Source organism: Delphinapterus leucas, chromosome 6 (assembly GCF_059928025.1).
Source record: "Delphinapterus leucas isolate spDelLeu-1000000601 "Yukka" chromosome 6, BTC_Dleu_Yukka2, whole genome shotgun sequence".
In the NCBI taxonomy this organism is placed as follows: Eukaryota; Metazoa; Chordata; class Mammalia; order Artiodactyla; family Monodontidae; genus Delphinapterus; species Delphinapterus leucas.
Genome location: NC_143134.1, coordinates 123,862,284 through 123,876,435, shown reverse-complemented (window position 1 = coordinate 123,876,435; position 14,152 = coordinate 123,862,284). Strand labels below are relative to the sequence as shown.

The 14,152-nt window shown below is 64.2% G+C and overlaps 1 protein-coding gene across 2 annotated transcripts in view; it reads left to right on the top strand.

The window, feature by feature from the left end:
* NOTCH1 (notch receptor 1) overlaps positions 1-13,835 on the top strand; it is a 46,948-nt gene extending 33,113 nt beyond the window's left edge. The window contains exons 19-34 of one of the 2 annotated variants that reach the window (XM_089914017.1): positions 344-545; positions 1,540-1,693; positions 1,823-1,932; positions 2,465-2,597; positions 2,750-3,007; positions 3,083-3,195; positions 3,906-4,477; positions 4,696-5,091; positions 5,633-5,781; positions 6,479-6,695; positions 6,831-6,918; positions 7,096-7,261; positions 7,838-8,133; positions 9,129-9,276; positions 9,358-9,455; positions 10,727-13,835. In XM_089914017.1, coding sequence (XP_089770143.1) covers positions 344-545; positions 1,540-1,693; positions 1,823-1,932; positions 2,465-2,597; positions 2,750-3,007; positions 3,083-3,195; positions 3,906-4,477; positions 4,696-5,091; positions 5,633-5,781; positions 6,479-6,695; positions 6,831-6,918; positions 7,096-7,261; positions 7,838-8,133; positions 9,129-9,276; positions 9,358-9,455; positions 10,727-12,145 — 4,519 coding nt within the window. In that variant the 3' untranslated portion in view covers positions 12,146-13,835. Of the gene's footprint in view, positions 1-343; positions 546-1,539; positions 1,694-1,822; positions 2,008-2,464; positions 2,598-2,749; positions 3,008-3,082; positions 3,196-3,905; positions 4,478-4,695; positions 5,092-5,632; positions 5,782-6,478; positions 6,696-6,830; positions 6,919-7,095; positions 7,262-7,837; positions 8,134-9,128; positions 9,277-9,357; positions 9,456-10,726 lie in introns of both variants that reach the window. The other variant, XM_022578160.3, reaches the window with a different exon arrangement.
* Positions 13,836-14,152: the final 317 nt, after the last annotated feature.

The following is a 14,152-nucleotide window of genomic DNA, read 5'->3' as shown; positions in this document are numbered from 1 at the left end:
GTCTCCCATGTTGTCTGTGCAATTCTGTTTTCTGCCTTTTTTATCTTAACCGCTATATACCACGTGTGTAATGAAGCTCCTCAGCGTGAGTTATAAGAAGGCAAAGGAAGGGAGTGTGACATGGTGTGAGAATCTGAGGTCCCTGGTCCTGAGTTGGCGACCTCCTGGGACTCCTGTTGGCTGACCTCAGGGAGGCTGTTCCTGGCCTGTCCCGGCACTCAGACCCCTTCGGCCACACTGATTCGAGGGGGAGACGCCAGCGTGGAGGTACCTGCTTCGGCAGGGTCCCGCTGCCCCCACCCCCGCTCACCACCGCCACCCCCTGCTGCCCACCCACCTCCAGCTCCTGCTTCAACGGCGGTACCTGCGTGGACGGCATCAACTCCTTTACCTGCCTGTGTCCGCCAGGCTTCACGGGCAGCTACTGTCAGCACGACGTCAATGAGTGCGACTCGCGGCCCTGCCTGCACGGCGGCACCTGCCACGACAGCTACGGCACCTACAAGTGCACCTGCCCGCAGGGCTACACTGGCCTCAACTGCCAGGTGAGTCAGGGCCGCAGGGGTGCCCACCACTCGGCGCCACGGCCGCACCACTGAGTGCCCCTCGCCTCAACTCCAGCTGGCTTCGCCACCCTGGGGTATGGGTGAGAGGGCCAGGCTCAGGGGGCGGGGGTGGGCTCCTGGAGATCTGGGCTGCCGGCCTGGGGCCCAGCCCTGGGCTTAGCTGCCAGATAAGGAGTCAGAGGTGAACTTGAACTCAGGTAGCAGAGGTTTACGGAGCAAGAACGAGGACCACTGATCTGGGGGAAGACAGCTAAAAGCCAGTGTTTCCATAGGAAATACGTAAAGGTATTGAAGATTTACATTCATTGAAGATTTTCACATAAAACGTCAGTTGCAGGCTTCCCTGGTGGCGCAGTGGTTGAGAGTCCGCCTGCCGATGCAGGGGACACGGGTTCGTGCCCCGGTCCGGGAAGATCCCACATGCCGCGGAGCGGCTGGGCCCGTGAGCCATGGCCGCTGAGCCTGCGCGTCCGGAGCCTGTGCTCCGCCACGGGAGAGGCCCGCGTACCGCAAAAACAAACAAACAAACAAGAAAACATCAGTTGCAAAAGAGCTGTTTACTTTTTAAAAAAATCTTCCTTCAAGGAAAAGCAGCTGGGAATTCCCTGGCTGTCCAGTGGTTAGGACTCCGCACTTTCACTGCCAAGGGCGCGAGTTCAATCCCCGGTTGGGGAACTAAGATCCCGTAAGGTGCGTGGCGTGCCCCCTCCCCCCCCCAAAAAAAGGAAAGGCAGCTGGTGGTCCGGATTCACCGAGGGCCCAGAACAAGAGAGAGACCCGCACCCCAGCCCCTGGCGGTTCCTGCGCAGGGGGGCCCATGGGCCTCGGGGTCAATTTCTATAGGATGGGGTCATGAGCCACCTTGGGTGAGAGGTTCTCTGGCGCATGTGTGTTCCCCTGCCAGGTGGGATGGGCCCCTTGGGAGTTGGCGGGTGGGGGCGTTGTGAGCGAGGCTGCCCACTGCCGTCCGCAGAACCTCGTGCGCTGGTGTGACTCCTCGCCCTGCAAGAATGGCGGCAGGTGCTGGCAGACCAACGCCTTGTACCGCTGCGAGTGCCACAGTGGCTGGACTGGCCTCTACTGCGACGTGCCCAGCGTCTCCTGTGAGGTGGCCGCATGGCAGCAAGGTAACCGGCCGTGTCCCGACCTGGCCCGGGCTTCCCCACAACCACCGGGCGTCTGTCCTCTGAGGTCAGGAGGTTTGCTGTCCGGAGGGGAGCCCAGGCCTCACGCTCCGTCCACCTTGTCCCCTGCAGGCATCAATGTTACCCACCTGTGCCGGAACGGAGGGCTCTGCATGAACGTGGGCAACACGCACCACTGCCACTGCCAAGCGGGCTACACGGGCAGCTACTGTGAGGACCAGGTAGACGAGTGCTCGCCCAGCCCTTGCCAGAACGGGGCCACTTGCACCGACTACCCTGGTGGCTACTCCTGCGAGGTGGGGACCCGTCCCTGGTGAGGGTGCGCGTGTCTGGTATGAGTGTCGGCGAGGGCTGGGCCCTGGGCTGGGAGCCGGTGCAGCAGGGAAGACCAAGCCCATAGACGTGTACGACTTTCAGTCTTACTAAGGGAGGGCTCGGTAATCAGGAAAGACTGCCTGGAGGAGTTGTCCTCTGCGGGGGGGCACCTGGAAGAGGAAATGGGACGGGGTTTCCCCTCCCCCAGATTTGTCCCAAGGCCCCCACCTCTATGCTAGGGAACCGGGTCTAACACCCACCTTGGCCAGTAAACTGCAGCTTCCTGGGGCCCTTCCCGGGGTCTCCCTCTGGGTCCACCAAGTGGGGGGAACCCCCAGCTTCGCTGGGCAAGAGGGCAGCTCATGGGCCCCGTCAGCCTGCACAGGGAGTGGGGGGCGCACTGAGCCACGGGCCCGCCCCTTCGCTGTCCCCCTGCAGTGCGTGGCTGGCTACCACGGGGTGAACTGCTCCGAGGAGGTCAACGAGTGTCTGTCCCAGCCGTGCCGGAATGGGGGCACCTGCATCGACCTCACCAACACCTACAAATGCTCCTGCCCCCGGGGCACGCAGGGTAGGCAGGGCCACACCCGGGGAGGGAGCGTGCGGGCCGGCGGCCGGCGTCCATTGCCTGGGCGTCCAGGCTCCCTGGTCCTGACCGCTGGCCGAGGGGCGCACCTGTGGGAGGACCTGCCGCACGGGGTTTGACAGTGCCTGGGCCTGCAGGCGTGCACTGCGAGATCAACGTGGACGACTGCAACCCCCCCATCGATCCCGTGTCCCGGGGCCCCAGGTGCTTTAACAACGGCACCTGCGTGGACCAGGTGGGCGGCTACAGCTGCACCTGCCCGCCCGGCTTCGTGGGCGAGCGCTGTGAGGGTGATGTCAACGAGTGCCTGTCCAACCCCTGCGACGCCCGCGGCACCCAGAACTGCGTGCAGCGCGTCAACGCCTTCCATTGCGAGTGCCGCGCCGGCCACACCGGTGGGTGCCGCCGGCCGGGGGCAGGGAGCGGTGCCGGGGTGGGGGTCAGCCCCTCACACCTGCTGTCGTCCCCAGGGCGCCGCTGTGAGTCGGTCATCAACGGCTGCAAGGACAGGCCCTGCAAGAACGGGGGCAGCTGTGCCGTGGCCTCCAACACCGCCCGCGGGTTCATCTGCAAATGCCCAGCGGTAGGTACAGCCGGGCAGGCGGTGGGAAGGGCCCTGTGCGGCCAGGAGGGCTCCCTGGTCTGAAGGTGACAGGAGGACGCACCCGCTTGGCGCACCTGGGATACTGAGGTGGCCAGAGAACCCCGCCTCCCCCCATCCCGCACACGTGCCGGAGGACAATGGGTGGCTTGAGTGTCTGGACTCCAACCTCCTTGTTCCCCTCGAGACCGTGTGCTTTGTGTCAATAAACTTTATGTTTAGAGCACTTTTATAGAAAAATCGTGCCGAAGGAGGGTTCCCACGTACCCGCTCCCTCTACACACCTAGTTTCCCAGTTGTTAGCAACTTGCCCTCACGTGGAACGTTGTTACCACTTGCCACCAGCATTAATACGTTGTTAAATGATCAACACTGATACGCTGTTAAGTCAGGTCTGCTCTCCTGTGGTGTTTGGGTCTGACACACGTGTAGTGTCACATGTCCACTGTTGCAGGGTCACGTGGGTTTGCCGTTGCCCTAAAACTGCCCCACGCTCCCCCCTGTGCTCCCTCTTCCCTCACGCCCAACCCCTGGGAACCCCCGAGCGTTTTATGTTGACTTTCTTTAAAGGGTCCGGCTGCCCGGGGAAAGGGGGATGGGGGATGCAGAGGCAAGGTCAGGCCTGGGCGGGTCCCTGGGTGTCTGGGGAGCCGGCCCACCCCGACAACCCCTGTGTGGCCCCCTCCCGGCAGGGCTTCGAGGGTGCCACGTGTGAGAACGATGCACGCAGCTGCGGCAGCCTGCGGTGCCTCAACGGCGGCACCTGCATCTCGGGCCCGCGCAGCCCCACCTGCCTGTGCCTAGGCCCCTTCACCGGCCCCGAGTGCCAGTTCCCTGTCGGCAGCCCCTGCATGGGTGGCAACCCCTGCTACAACCAGGGCAGCTGCGAGCCCACGTCCGAGAGCCCCTTCTACCGCTGCCTGTGCCCCGCCAAGTTCAACGGGCTCCTGTGCCACATCCTGGACTACAGCTTCGGCGGCGGCGTGGGCCTCGACATCCCCCCGCCGCAGATCGCGGAGGCCTGCGAGCTCCCCGGCTGCCGCGAGGAGGCCGGCAACAAGGTCTGCAGCCTTCAGTGCAACAACCACGCCTGCGGCTGGGACGGCGGCGACTGCTCCCTCAACTTCAACGACCCCTGGCAGAACTGCACTGAGTCCCTGCAGTGCTGGAAGTACTTCAGCAACGGCCGCTGCGACAGCCAGTGCAACTCGGCCGGCTGCCTCTTCGACGGCTTCGACTGCCAGCGCGCAGAAGGCCAGTGCAAGTAAGGCCCACGGGGACGGCCGCTCCGCACCGCGGGGGCCCCGGGGCTCACGGGGCGGCACGAGGGAGCCGTCCGCTCACGGGCCAGGGGGAGGGCAAGGGCCGCGGGCGGAGGAAGGACCCCGAGCTCGCGGGCAGGGCGGCGGGAGGGCAGGTGCCGGCCGAGGGTCCCCGGGGGCCCGGCGTGGAGGGAGCCCTGAGCGTGCCTCGTGCCCACAGCCCCCTGTACGACCAGTACTGCAAGGACCACTTCAGGGACGGGCACTGCGACCAGGGCTGCAACAGCGCCGAGTGCGAGTGGGACGGGCTGGACTGCGCGGAGCACGTGCCCGAGCGGCTGGCGGCCGGCACGCTGGTGCTGGTGGTGCTGATGCCGCCCGAGCAGCTGCGCAACCACTCGCTGCACTTCCTGCGCGAGCTCAGCCGCCTGCTGCACACGAACGTGGTCTTCAGGCGCGACGCCGGCGGCCAGCAGATGATCTTCCCCTACTACGGCCGCGAGGGGGAGCTGCGCAAGCACCCCATCAGACGCTCTGTGGAGGGCGGGGCCTCGCGGCCCGCGGGCGGCGGGGGCGGGCGCCGGCGCAGGGAGCTGGACCCCATGGACATCCGCGGGTGAGTGCGCTCCCGCGGCCCCCCGCCCCCCGCGCCTCAGCGCTCCTCCCACCACGTGGCGAAAGAGGCCCAGGACTTACGGGGCCTGTGGGGGGTGAGGGGCGGAGACAGCATTCCCGCTGGGGCTCTTCACCCCATGGCCCAGGCCCTGGAGCCTGGGGTCAGCTCTCGGGGGAGGATCCGGTTCTTGACATCTCTTTCCTTCTGAGATGAGGAACAGGGATGCTCGTGGCACTCAAGGGAGCCCCGGGGCCAGGGGTGGGGCGGGAGCTCTCTGAGGAGTGTCTGTGATGAGCAGCCACGCGTGACCTGCTGGGGCTGACGTGGTGGGCCGGCAGGGGCGCTGGCCACCTCCAGGGTTGTTCCTGTCCAGGCCCAGCTCCCCGCCGCCCCAGGCTGTCCCCTTGGGTTCTGGGAGTGCCTCTGCCCCCCCCATCAGGGTGAGGCCACAGGGGCCAGAGCTGGTCCCTGGAGGCAGTGGGCTGGGTGGGCGCAGGGAGGAGGCTGGGGTCCGAGCCCCCCGACCCCGGTGCGCCCCCAGGTCCATCGTCTACCTGGAGATCGACAACCGGCAGTGCGTCCAGTCGTCCTCACAGTGCTTCCAGAGCGCCACGGACGTGGCCGCCTTCCTGGGCGCGCTCGCCTCGCTGGGCAGCCTCAACATCCCCTACAAGATCGAGGCCGTGCAGAGTGAGTGGCCCGCCCTGCTCGCCCAGCCACACTCCCTCGGGAGCTTTTGCGTGTACTGGGAGGGGTCCGCCTGGGAGGGGCTGTCTCCCAATTCCCCTCCAAGGTGCTCACGTGCTTCGTGCCATTTGCCACCCACGGGGGTGTCGCGCCATCCAGAGTTTCGGGAGTGTCTGCTGGTGTTTTCCGCCCCGCACGCTCTCCCTCCCCACAGTGACAGCTGTCAGTGAGGCTGGCCCAGGGGAACCAGCACATCCCAGAAAGTGGGAGCCTTTTTCTCGCCCCACCCCTTCCTCCTGATTTTTCTTTGTTGGGTATTATTTCAAAATCATTACAGCTTTTTTTTAAAAAAAAAAGGAGAGAGAGAGAAAAGAATTGATCGGTGTCATGTGAAGTGTTGAAGTTTGTATCTCGAAAATCCCCCTAAATCCTTTGTCTTAACAGCTCAATGCAAGTGCAGTGATTTGAAGTTGGCTAATCCTTCTCCCTTAAAGGAGAAAAAAGTAAAAGCCGTCTCCAGATAACTGGCTGGTGCAGGAGAGAATTTAGCGATAGTTTGCAATTCTGATTAATCGCGTAGAAAATGACCTTATTTTGGGGGGCGGGATGGAGGAGAGTGGGCGAGGAGGCGCCCGGCCGCGGAGCCAGTGCGCTGCCCCCGGCCGCCAGCCTGCCTGGTAGCTCGGCCTGATGCCCGCAGGTGAGACGGTGGAGCCGCCCCCGCCCGCGCCGCTGCACTTCATGTACGTGGCCGTGGTGGCCTTCGTGCTGCTCTTCTTTGTGGGCTGCGGGGTGCTGCTGTCGCGGAAGCGCCGGCGGCAGCATGGCCAGCTCTGGTTCCCCGAGGGCTTCAAGGTGTCGGAGGCCAGCAAGAAGAAGCGGCGGGAGCCCCTCGGCGAGGACTCCGTGGGCCTCAAGTTAGTGGACGTGGCCGCGGCATCTGGGGGACTTGGCGGGAGGCGGGCCCCACCTCGGATGCCGGGTGCGGGCGGGGCCCCGGGGGTCTCCCAGGAGCCCCGCTCAGTCCCGCCTCCCCACCCCCTCACCCCCAGGCCCCTGAAGAACGCCTCGGACGGCGCCCTCGTGGACGACAACCAGAGCGAGTGGGGCGACGAGGGCCTGGAAGCCAAGAAGTTCCGGGTGAGTTGGTGCCCCAGGGCCCCGCCCCCGCCCCCGCCCTTCCCCCCCCCGGCCCCTTTGGACGTGGCCCTCCGTTCGACCCCGTTCCTTAGTTCGAGGAGCCCGTGGTCCCCGCCCCCGCCCTTCCCCCCTCCCGGCCCCTTTGGACGTGGCCCTCCGTTCGACCCCGTTCCTTAGTTCGAGGAGCCCGTGGTCCTTCCCGACCTGGACGGCCAGACAGACCGCCGGCAATGGACCCAGCAGCACCTGGACGCTGCTGACCTCCGCGCGTCCGCCACGGCCCCCACGCCGCCCCAGGGCGAGGCTGACACCGACTGCATGGACGTCAACGTCCGTGGGCCGGGTAGGTGCCGCCGGCCCCCCGCACCACCCTCCAGGGCTCCACCCTGGGGCACCTAGCCGCTGCGGGCAGCCTGCTCTTGCCTGACCTCGTGACCCGCCTGCTCCCCTCCCCTGAGCCCTCGGGGTCAGTACCTGGAAGCTCAGCTTGGGGGGATGAGACCTGGGAGGTGGTGGGGACCCCGGGGAGTCGCTCAGCCTCCTCGCCGGCTCCCCCCTCGAGGCGACGGTCTCAAAACTCACTCTGCCCTCCGAGTTCATTTCTTGATTCGAAACGCTTCTTTGGAGACGCCCCAGGTGTTGGTTTCCTAACCACCCATTTCTTACGTGGTCTCTCTCCTGGGTGGGCTGTTGGTGAAGGTCTCGGGCAGGTCCGGAGGCGGAGCGGCGGGCGTCTCTGTCGTCCACCAGCCCGTTGGAGCTGGACTTGCCTCTGCCCTCGGGGAGCTTGCATGGGCTGCGTTGGCCCCAGGCGGGGTGGCCTCCGTGGGCCGCGTGTCCGCAGTCCCCGAGCGGCTGCTGGGGGCCGGCCTTCCTGACCAGGCCCCGCCCCTGCCCCGCCCCTGTCCCGCCCCTGCAGACGGCTTCACGCCCCTCATGATAGCCTCCTGCAGCGGAGGGGGCCTGGAGACCGGCAAGAGCGAGGAGGAGGAGGACGCACCCGCCGTCATCTCGGACTTCATCTACCAGGGCGCCAGCCTGCACAGCCAGACGGACCGCACCGGCGAGACCGCCCTGCACCTGGCCGCCCGCTACTCGCGCTCCGACGCGGCCAAGCGCCTGCTGGAGGCCGGCGCTGACGCCAACATCCAAGACAACATGGGACGCACCCCGCTGCACGCGGCCGTGGCTGCCGACGCGCAGGGTGTCTTTCAGGTGGGCAGCCGTGCCCGCGCCCTTCTGCTAGCTTGCGCCCGCCTTCCCTCCTCGTGGCCGGGCCCCGGAGCCCTCATTCCAAGCGTGGCCAGAGCAGGGGCAGCTGGCGTCTCCCCCGCTTCCCCACCTCGAGCCTTTGCACCCTGAAGGGGGCCCGAGGCCGGGGAGGGCATCAAAGCCCCGTGTCGTCCTCGCGGGGGGGCCTGGCTAGCCGCGGTCCAGCAGGAGGCCGTGGGGACCCGCAGGAAGCAGGGCCTCCTCGCCTTCACCCAAGACAGGCTCTGTCCCCTGCGTCTGCCCCTCCCGCCTTGGCCCTCCGTCCGTGCTTTGGGTGGAGGCGTCGCCTCTGGCGGTGGGGAGAAGGGCTGGAGGCTGCTGTTTGCTGCCTGCAAACCGGGGGCTCAGGACCGGGGTGGATTAGGGACTTGGGTACCTGGGCCTCTGGGGAGTGTCCCTGGCACAGGGTGCTTTGAAAGCCGCCGGCCGGTCCCCCTGCCGCAGACCAACCAGGCCCTGGGCCGTGGTGCTCTGCACAGACGGGCAGGTAAACAGGGCGCAGACCGGGGTTTTAATTTAGTAATTTTTGACGTGCTGTCTTTCTGTGGAAGTAGGAGATCAAGGACGATTTAAATGAGCCCCTGGAGGCAGGTCCTGGCGAGTTTGCTCTGGCAGCCTCTCTGGCGCTTAGAGACATAAATTCCCATGGGCGCTTGTTTCACAGGAGCTAGGCCCGTCCCGCGCGTGGCTTGGTCCCCAGCTCCGTTTACCCACCAACAAACAGTGACCGTCCTTCTCACGGGTGCTCTGGCCCCAGCCCCTCTAGCGGCGGCCGGTGGTTCCCCCCTGCCCCAACTCCATGGCCGTCCAGTCTCGCTGGGGCCACTTAGACCCCAGGAGGGGCTGCTTCCACGTCAGGGATCGGATCCCAAGCATTTGTCCCAGGTGGGGGCCTCGCGCTCACACTGGCCGAGCCTGAGACCTTCCCTGTCGCCTAGATCCTCATCCGGAACCGAGCCACGGACCTGGACGCCCGCATGCACGACGGCACAACTCCACTGATCCTGGCCGCCCGCCTGGCCGTCGAGGGCATGCTGGAGGACCTCATCAACTCCCACGCCGACGTCAACGCCGTGGACGACCTGGGTGAGCCAGGCTGCGCCCAGCGCGCGGGGGTGCCCGCGGGCACCTGCTGCTCCCTAACCCGCCCTCTGCTTCCCCTTGCAGGCAAGTCCGCCCTGCACTGGGCCGCCGCGGTGAACAACGTGGAGGCCGCCGTCGTGCTCCTGAAGAATGGGGCCAACAAGGACATGCAGAACAACAAGGTGGGCCGGCTGGCAAGTCACGGCCCCTGACACCACTGTCTTCCGACTGGGGGGCCCCAGGCCAGTGACTCCAGCTCCTGGGCCTCAGCTCCCTAAGCTGTAAAGTCCCAGGAGGACCCCCTGACGCACAGATGGGGACCCCTCAGCGAGTGCCTGTGTGTCGTTGGCTCTCCCTCCCTCCTTCCTGCCGTATTTACGGGTCCCCTCTCAAGCGCAGGGCATGCGTTCCCCGCATAGCAAGTAAGCAACTGCAGCTCCCCGCTCTCTGTCACTGTGACCTGGACCTCAGCCCTGTCCTTGGCTCTCCCTGGGCGGGGTGGGGTGACGCAGATGGTACACGCTGAGTCAAGAGGCTGGTGGGCGTGGGGGGCTCTGTGCTGGGAGGCCCCCAGGTGTAAACGCGAGTGGCCACCTTCTGCGCCTGGACCTCCCCCCCGGTCTCCCTCAGCGTTGCCACAGTCTGTGCCCTGAGGCCAAGGAGGCGCTTTCCTTCCTCCCCAACCCAGTCTGACCCCACGTCTCCTGAACTTGTCGCTGGGCTCCTCTGTGTGTCCAGCCCCACCCCATACTTCACTGACCCCTGGTTGCATTTCAGACTGTCCTGGGGGAGGGGCGCAGGGGGCAGTGTTGGGCCCAGGAGCTCCTGAGTCCGCGGTGGGGCAGAGACGTGATCCCACCTCCCGTTGGGGAGACTCAGCCTCGGAGACGGAGGGGCTGGCCGAAGGGACTGCCGTGGCGTGGCGGTGGCCGTGGCCGAGGCCTTGTGTGTACCAGGCAGGCACCATCAGGCCTCACCCCACACGCACACAGCAGCCTCGGGGGCATATGCGGCATGTCCGCTGTACAGATGAGAAAGCCAAGACCCAGTGACAGAGCTAAGATGTCAGGGTCCCTGGGGGACCGTGTGGTGCCCACGGATGCCCTTTAGACATCCCCAAGCCCCCAAAATTGTGGCAGTGTTTGCGTCTGTGCAGGTTGGGAGGGAGGGAAGAGGGGTCACAGTCTGTTAGATTTCCTGTGGGGCCTATGACCCCCGGAAAGGTGAAGCTTTACTGATTTAGAGTTTAGGATCCCACAGACGGCCTCTGGGTGGGTCTCAGAAGATGTATTTGAGGTCTTTTTTGTTAAGACTTTAACAGGCCAGGTAAAGGTAGCATGCTGGGGAGGGTCGAGATGAGCTGCCCCCCACCCCATGGCCAGGAGGAGGGGCAAGACCGCCGGTCCCTCTGGTGACAGGTGACCTCCTCACCTGCCCCCGTCCATTCCCCCAGGAGGAGACGCCTTTGTTCCTGGCCGCCCGGGAGGGCAGCTACGAGACGGCCAAGGTGCTGCTGGACCATTTCGCCAACCGGGACATCACGGACCACATGGACCGCCTGCCCCGTGACATCGCGCAGGAGCGCATGCACCACGACATCGTGCGGCTACTGGACGAGTACAGCCTGGTGCGCAGCCCCCCGCTGCACGGCGCGCCCACCCTGTCGCCCCCTCTCTGCTCTCCCAGCGGCTACCTGGGCAACCTCAAGCCTGCCGTGCAGGGCAAGAAGGCCCGCAAGCCCAGCACCAAGGGCCTGGCCTGCGGCGGCAAGGAGCCCAAGGACCTCAGGGCGCGGAGGAAGAAGTCCCAGGACGGCAGGGGCTGCTTGCTGGACAGCTCGAGCGCGCTGTCGCCCGTGGACTCCCTGGAGTCCCCCCACGGCTACCTGTCGGATGTGGCCTCCCCACCCCTCCTGCCCTCCCCTTTCCAGCAGTCTCCCTCTATGCCCCTCAACCACCTGCCCGGGATGCCCGAGGCCCACCTGGGCGTCAGCCACCTGAGCGTGGCGGCCAAGCCCGAGATGGCGGCGCTGAGTGGGGGTGGCCGGCTGGCCTTCGAGGCGGGGCCACCACGCCTCTCCCACCTTCCCGTGGCTTCCGGCACCAGCACGGTCCTGGGTGCCGGTGGCAGCGGGAGCTGCGGTGGGGCCGTGAATTTCACCGTGGGCGGGGCCGCAGGCTTGAACGGCCAGTGCGAGTGGCTGTCCCGGCTGCAGAATGGCCTGGTGCCAAACCAGTACAACCCGCTGCGAGGGAGCGTGGCGCCGGGCACCCTGAGCACACAGGCCCCCGCCCTCCAGCACGGCATGGTGGGCCCGCTGCACGGCGGCCTGTCTGCCACCGCCCTGTCCCAGATGATGAGCTACCAGGCCCTGCCCAACACGCGGCTGGCCGCCCAGCCTCACCTGGTGCAGCACCAGCAGAACTTACAGATGCAGCCGCAGGCACCGCAACCGCACCTCGGCGTGGGCTCGGCCACCAGCGGCCACGTGGCCCGGAGCTTCCTGGCGGGGGAGCTGAGCCAGGCGGACGTGCAGCCCCTGGGCCCCGGCAGCCTGGCGGCGCACACCGTCCTGCCGCAGGACAGCCAGGTCCTGCCCACATCGCTGCCGGCCGCGCTGGCCCCGCCCATGACCACCGCCCAGTTCCTGACGCCCCCCTCCCAGCACAGCTACTCCTCCCCCGTGGACAACACCCCCAGCCACCAGCTGCAGGTGCCCGAGCACCCCTTCCTCACCCCGTCCCCGGAGTCCCCCGACCAGTGGTCCAGCTCATCGCCACACTCCAACATCTCCGACTGGTCCGAGGGCATCTCCAGCCCGCCCACCAGCATGCCGTCCCAGATCGCCCACGTTCCTGAGGCCTTTAAGTGAACAGCCAGCTGCCCCCAGGGACCCTGTGCTTCCTTTCCCAAGCCCTGCCGGACGTTTGCGTGCGCTCCGTGGATGTCGGGGCCGACCAAAGGAGCTGTTTTCAAAACATGCGTCTTTATACAAAATAAGAGGACAAGGATTTTTAATTTTTTTTTTTTTAGTATTTATTTATGTACTTTTATTTTACCTGGAAACACTGTCTTTTTATTTATATGTACTGTTTTGTATATCACCAGGTAGCACCTTTTATCTGCTCCAAGAAAATAAACTAGTTCTCGATCGTGATTTCCCTGTTTAGGATAAAGATTCCCAGGTGTTTGTAAAATAGAAACAAAGATTCATGATTTCCAAATGCCATTTATTTATTGATTTCCTTTTTTTTTTTTTTTTTTTTTAATCCGAAAAGAAATGTCAGAGAAGGGAGGTTTTTGAGCCAGCATCGTTCAAAAAGCTCCCGGGGTGCCCGGGCCTGCTGCCCGTTTCCCCAGACAGCCCCCTCACCCCTCCTCCAAAGCCGGACCACTCCCCCGACCCCCGCTCCCAGGACCACCTGTGTTTTGCGAGAAGATGCATCTAGAGATAGAAAAGCAGACCCTTTACTCCTTTGGTACATGGGTTAATTGGCTTCTAAAATAGGAAAGGAACATGTGAAATGATGTGGTTTATGTGTTTTGGTGTTCTTTTAAAAGACTTTTTAAAAACATGCTTTTTAAAACGTGTTCTTGGGGTATACCAAGGGTACGTTTCATGGTACCAATCATGAATCTTTGTTTTGGGTTCAGTATTATGTAGTTGTTCATTGGTCTTGTGAGTTCTTGTTCTTTCTGGAGGCTCCCAGGCCCCCCCCCCGCCCCCACTGATACTTAAGCATCGTGCGGAGTGAGAAGTCAGAGGTGTGGTACCCACCTTGGACCCCACGCTGGGGAGGCCTACCCCTTTCTGGGGAAAGACACTGCCTGGGCCACCCCGTTGGAAGCGTCTCAACTTGAACTGCGTCTCCCAGGTTCAGCGGAAGGTGGATTGGTGCTCCTGGGGCCCGAGCGCTGATGGGCCCTGTCTTTATAGGAGACTTGGAAAAACATGGTTGTGTGCAGCCTCACTGCTCAGAGACCCTCGTGCCGGGGCCCGGCGCGGCTCAGTGGGGCGCTTGGGACGCCGGGAGCCTGCTTGCGGGCCACCGCTTCCGGTTTGGGGAGGGGGGGGGCGTGCGCCCGGGGGAGGGAGCAGATTCTTACGTTATCAAGTATAAGCCTGTGGCAGAGTAAATGTCTGTAAATACATTTCTAAATGGGGGATTTTGTTTAAGAAATCTGATTGAACAAATCTGTCAGGGGTCACGTTGGTAAAGGGATGTCAGAACCCAGGCCCCACGACCTGACCTGCAGCTGCTGAAACGTGGCTCCTGAGAGCAAAGCCAGGGAGGGTCCTGCCGCCCGCTGTGCTCGGGCAGCTGCTCGGGCCTCGCCGGGCACAGTGTTGGGCCACCCCCAGTGGGCATGACCAGACACTTCCTAAGATGTTGCTTCTTACTGTGTTTTATAAAATAGAGTGTAGTTTACATGAAAAGGAAACTTTTTTAAAAGTTATCTACATGCAAAACTGCAGGGGATGAAAATGATGTATTTTTTTTCATCTTTTTTGTCTGATTTGCAATAAAAATGATTCTGATGGTTGTCCAGATTTTGCTAAACTCGGCTGTGGTGCTGGCTTGCTTTCTGAGAGCGGGGAACAGCAGGGCAATCCTCTCCTAAGTACCTCCTGATGGGAGAGCGGTGGTGAGACCGCCCAGCCCTGGCCCGTGGGCGCCGGCGTCTCTCTGTCCGCTCGGAAGGTGTCCAGTGTCCCTGTCTACCACGGGGAGGCAGACACCCCGCAGGGAGCCGGGCACATACAGCCCGACACCACCAGGCTCCGGGCTCTCCCATCTTGCCTGGGCCACGGAGGGCGAGGCACCACTGACCAGCCTGGGGACCACGGCCCGGGGGCCGCTGCAGGAAAGAGGGGCAC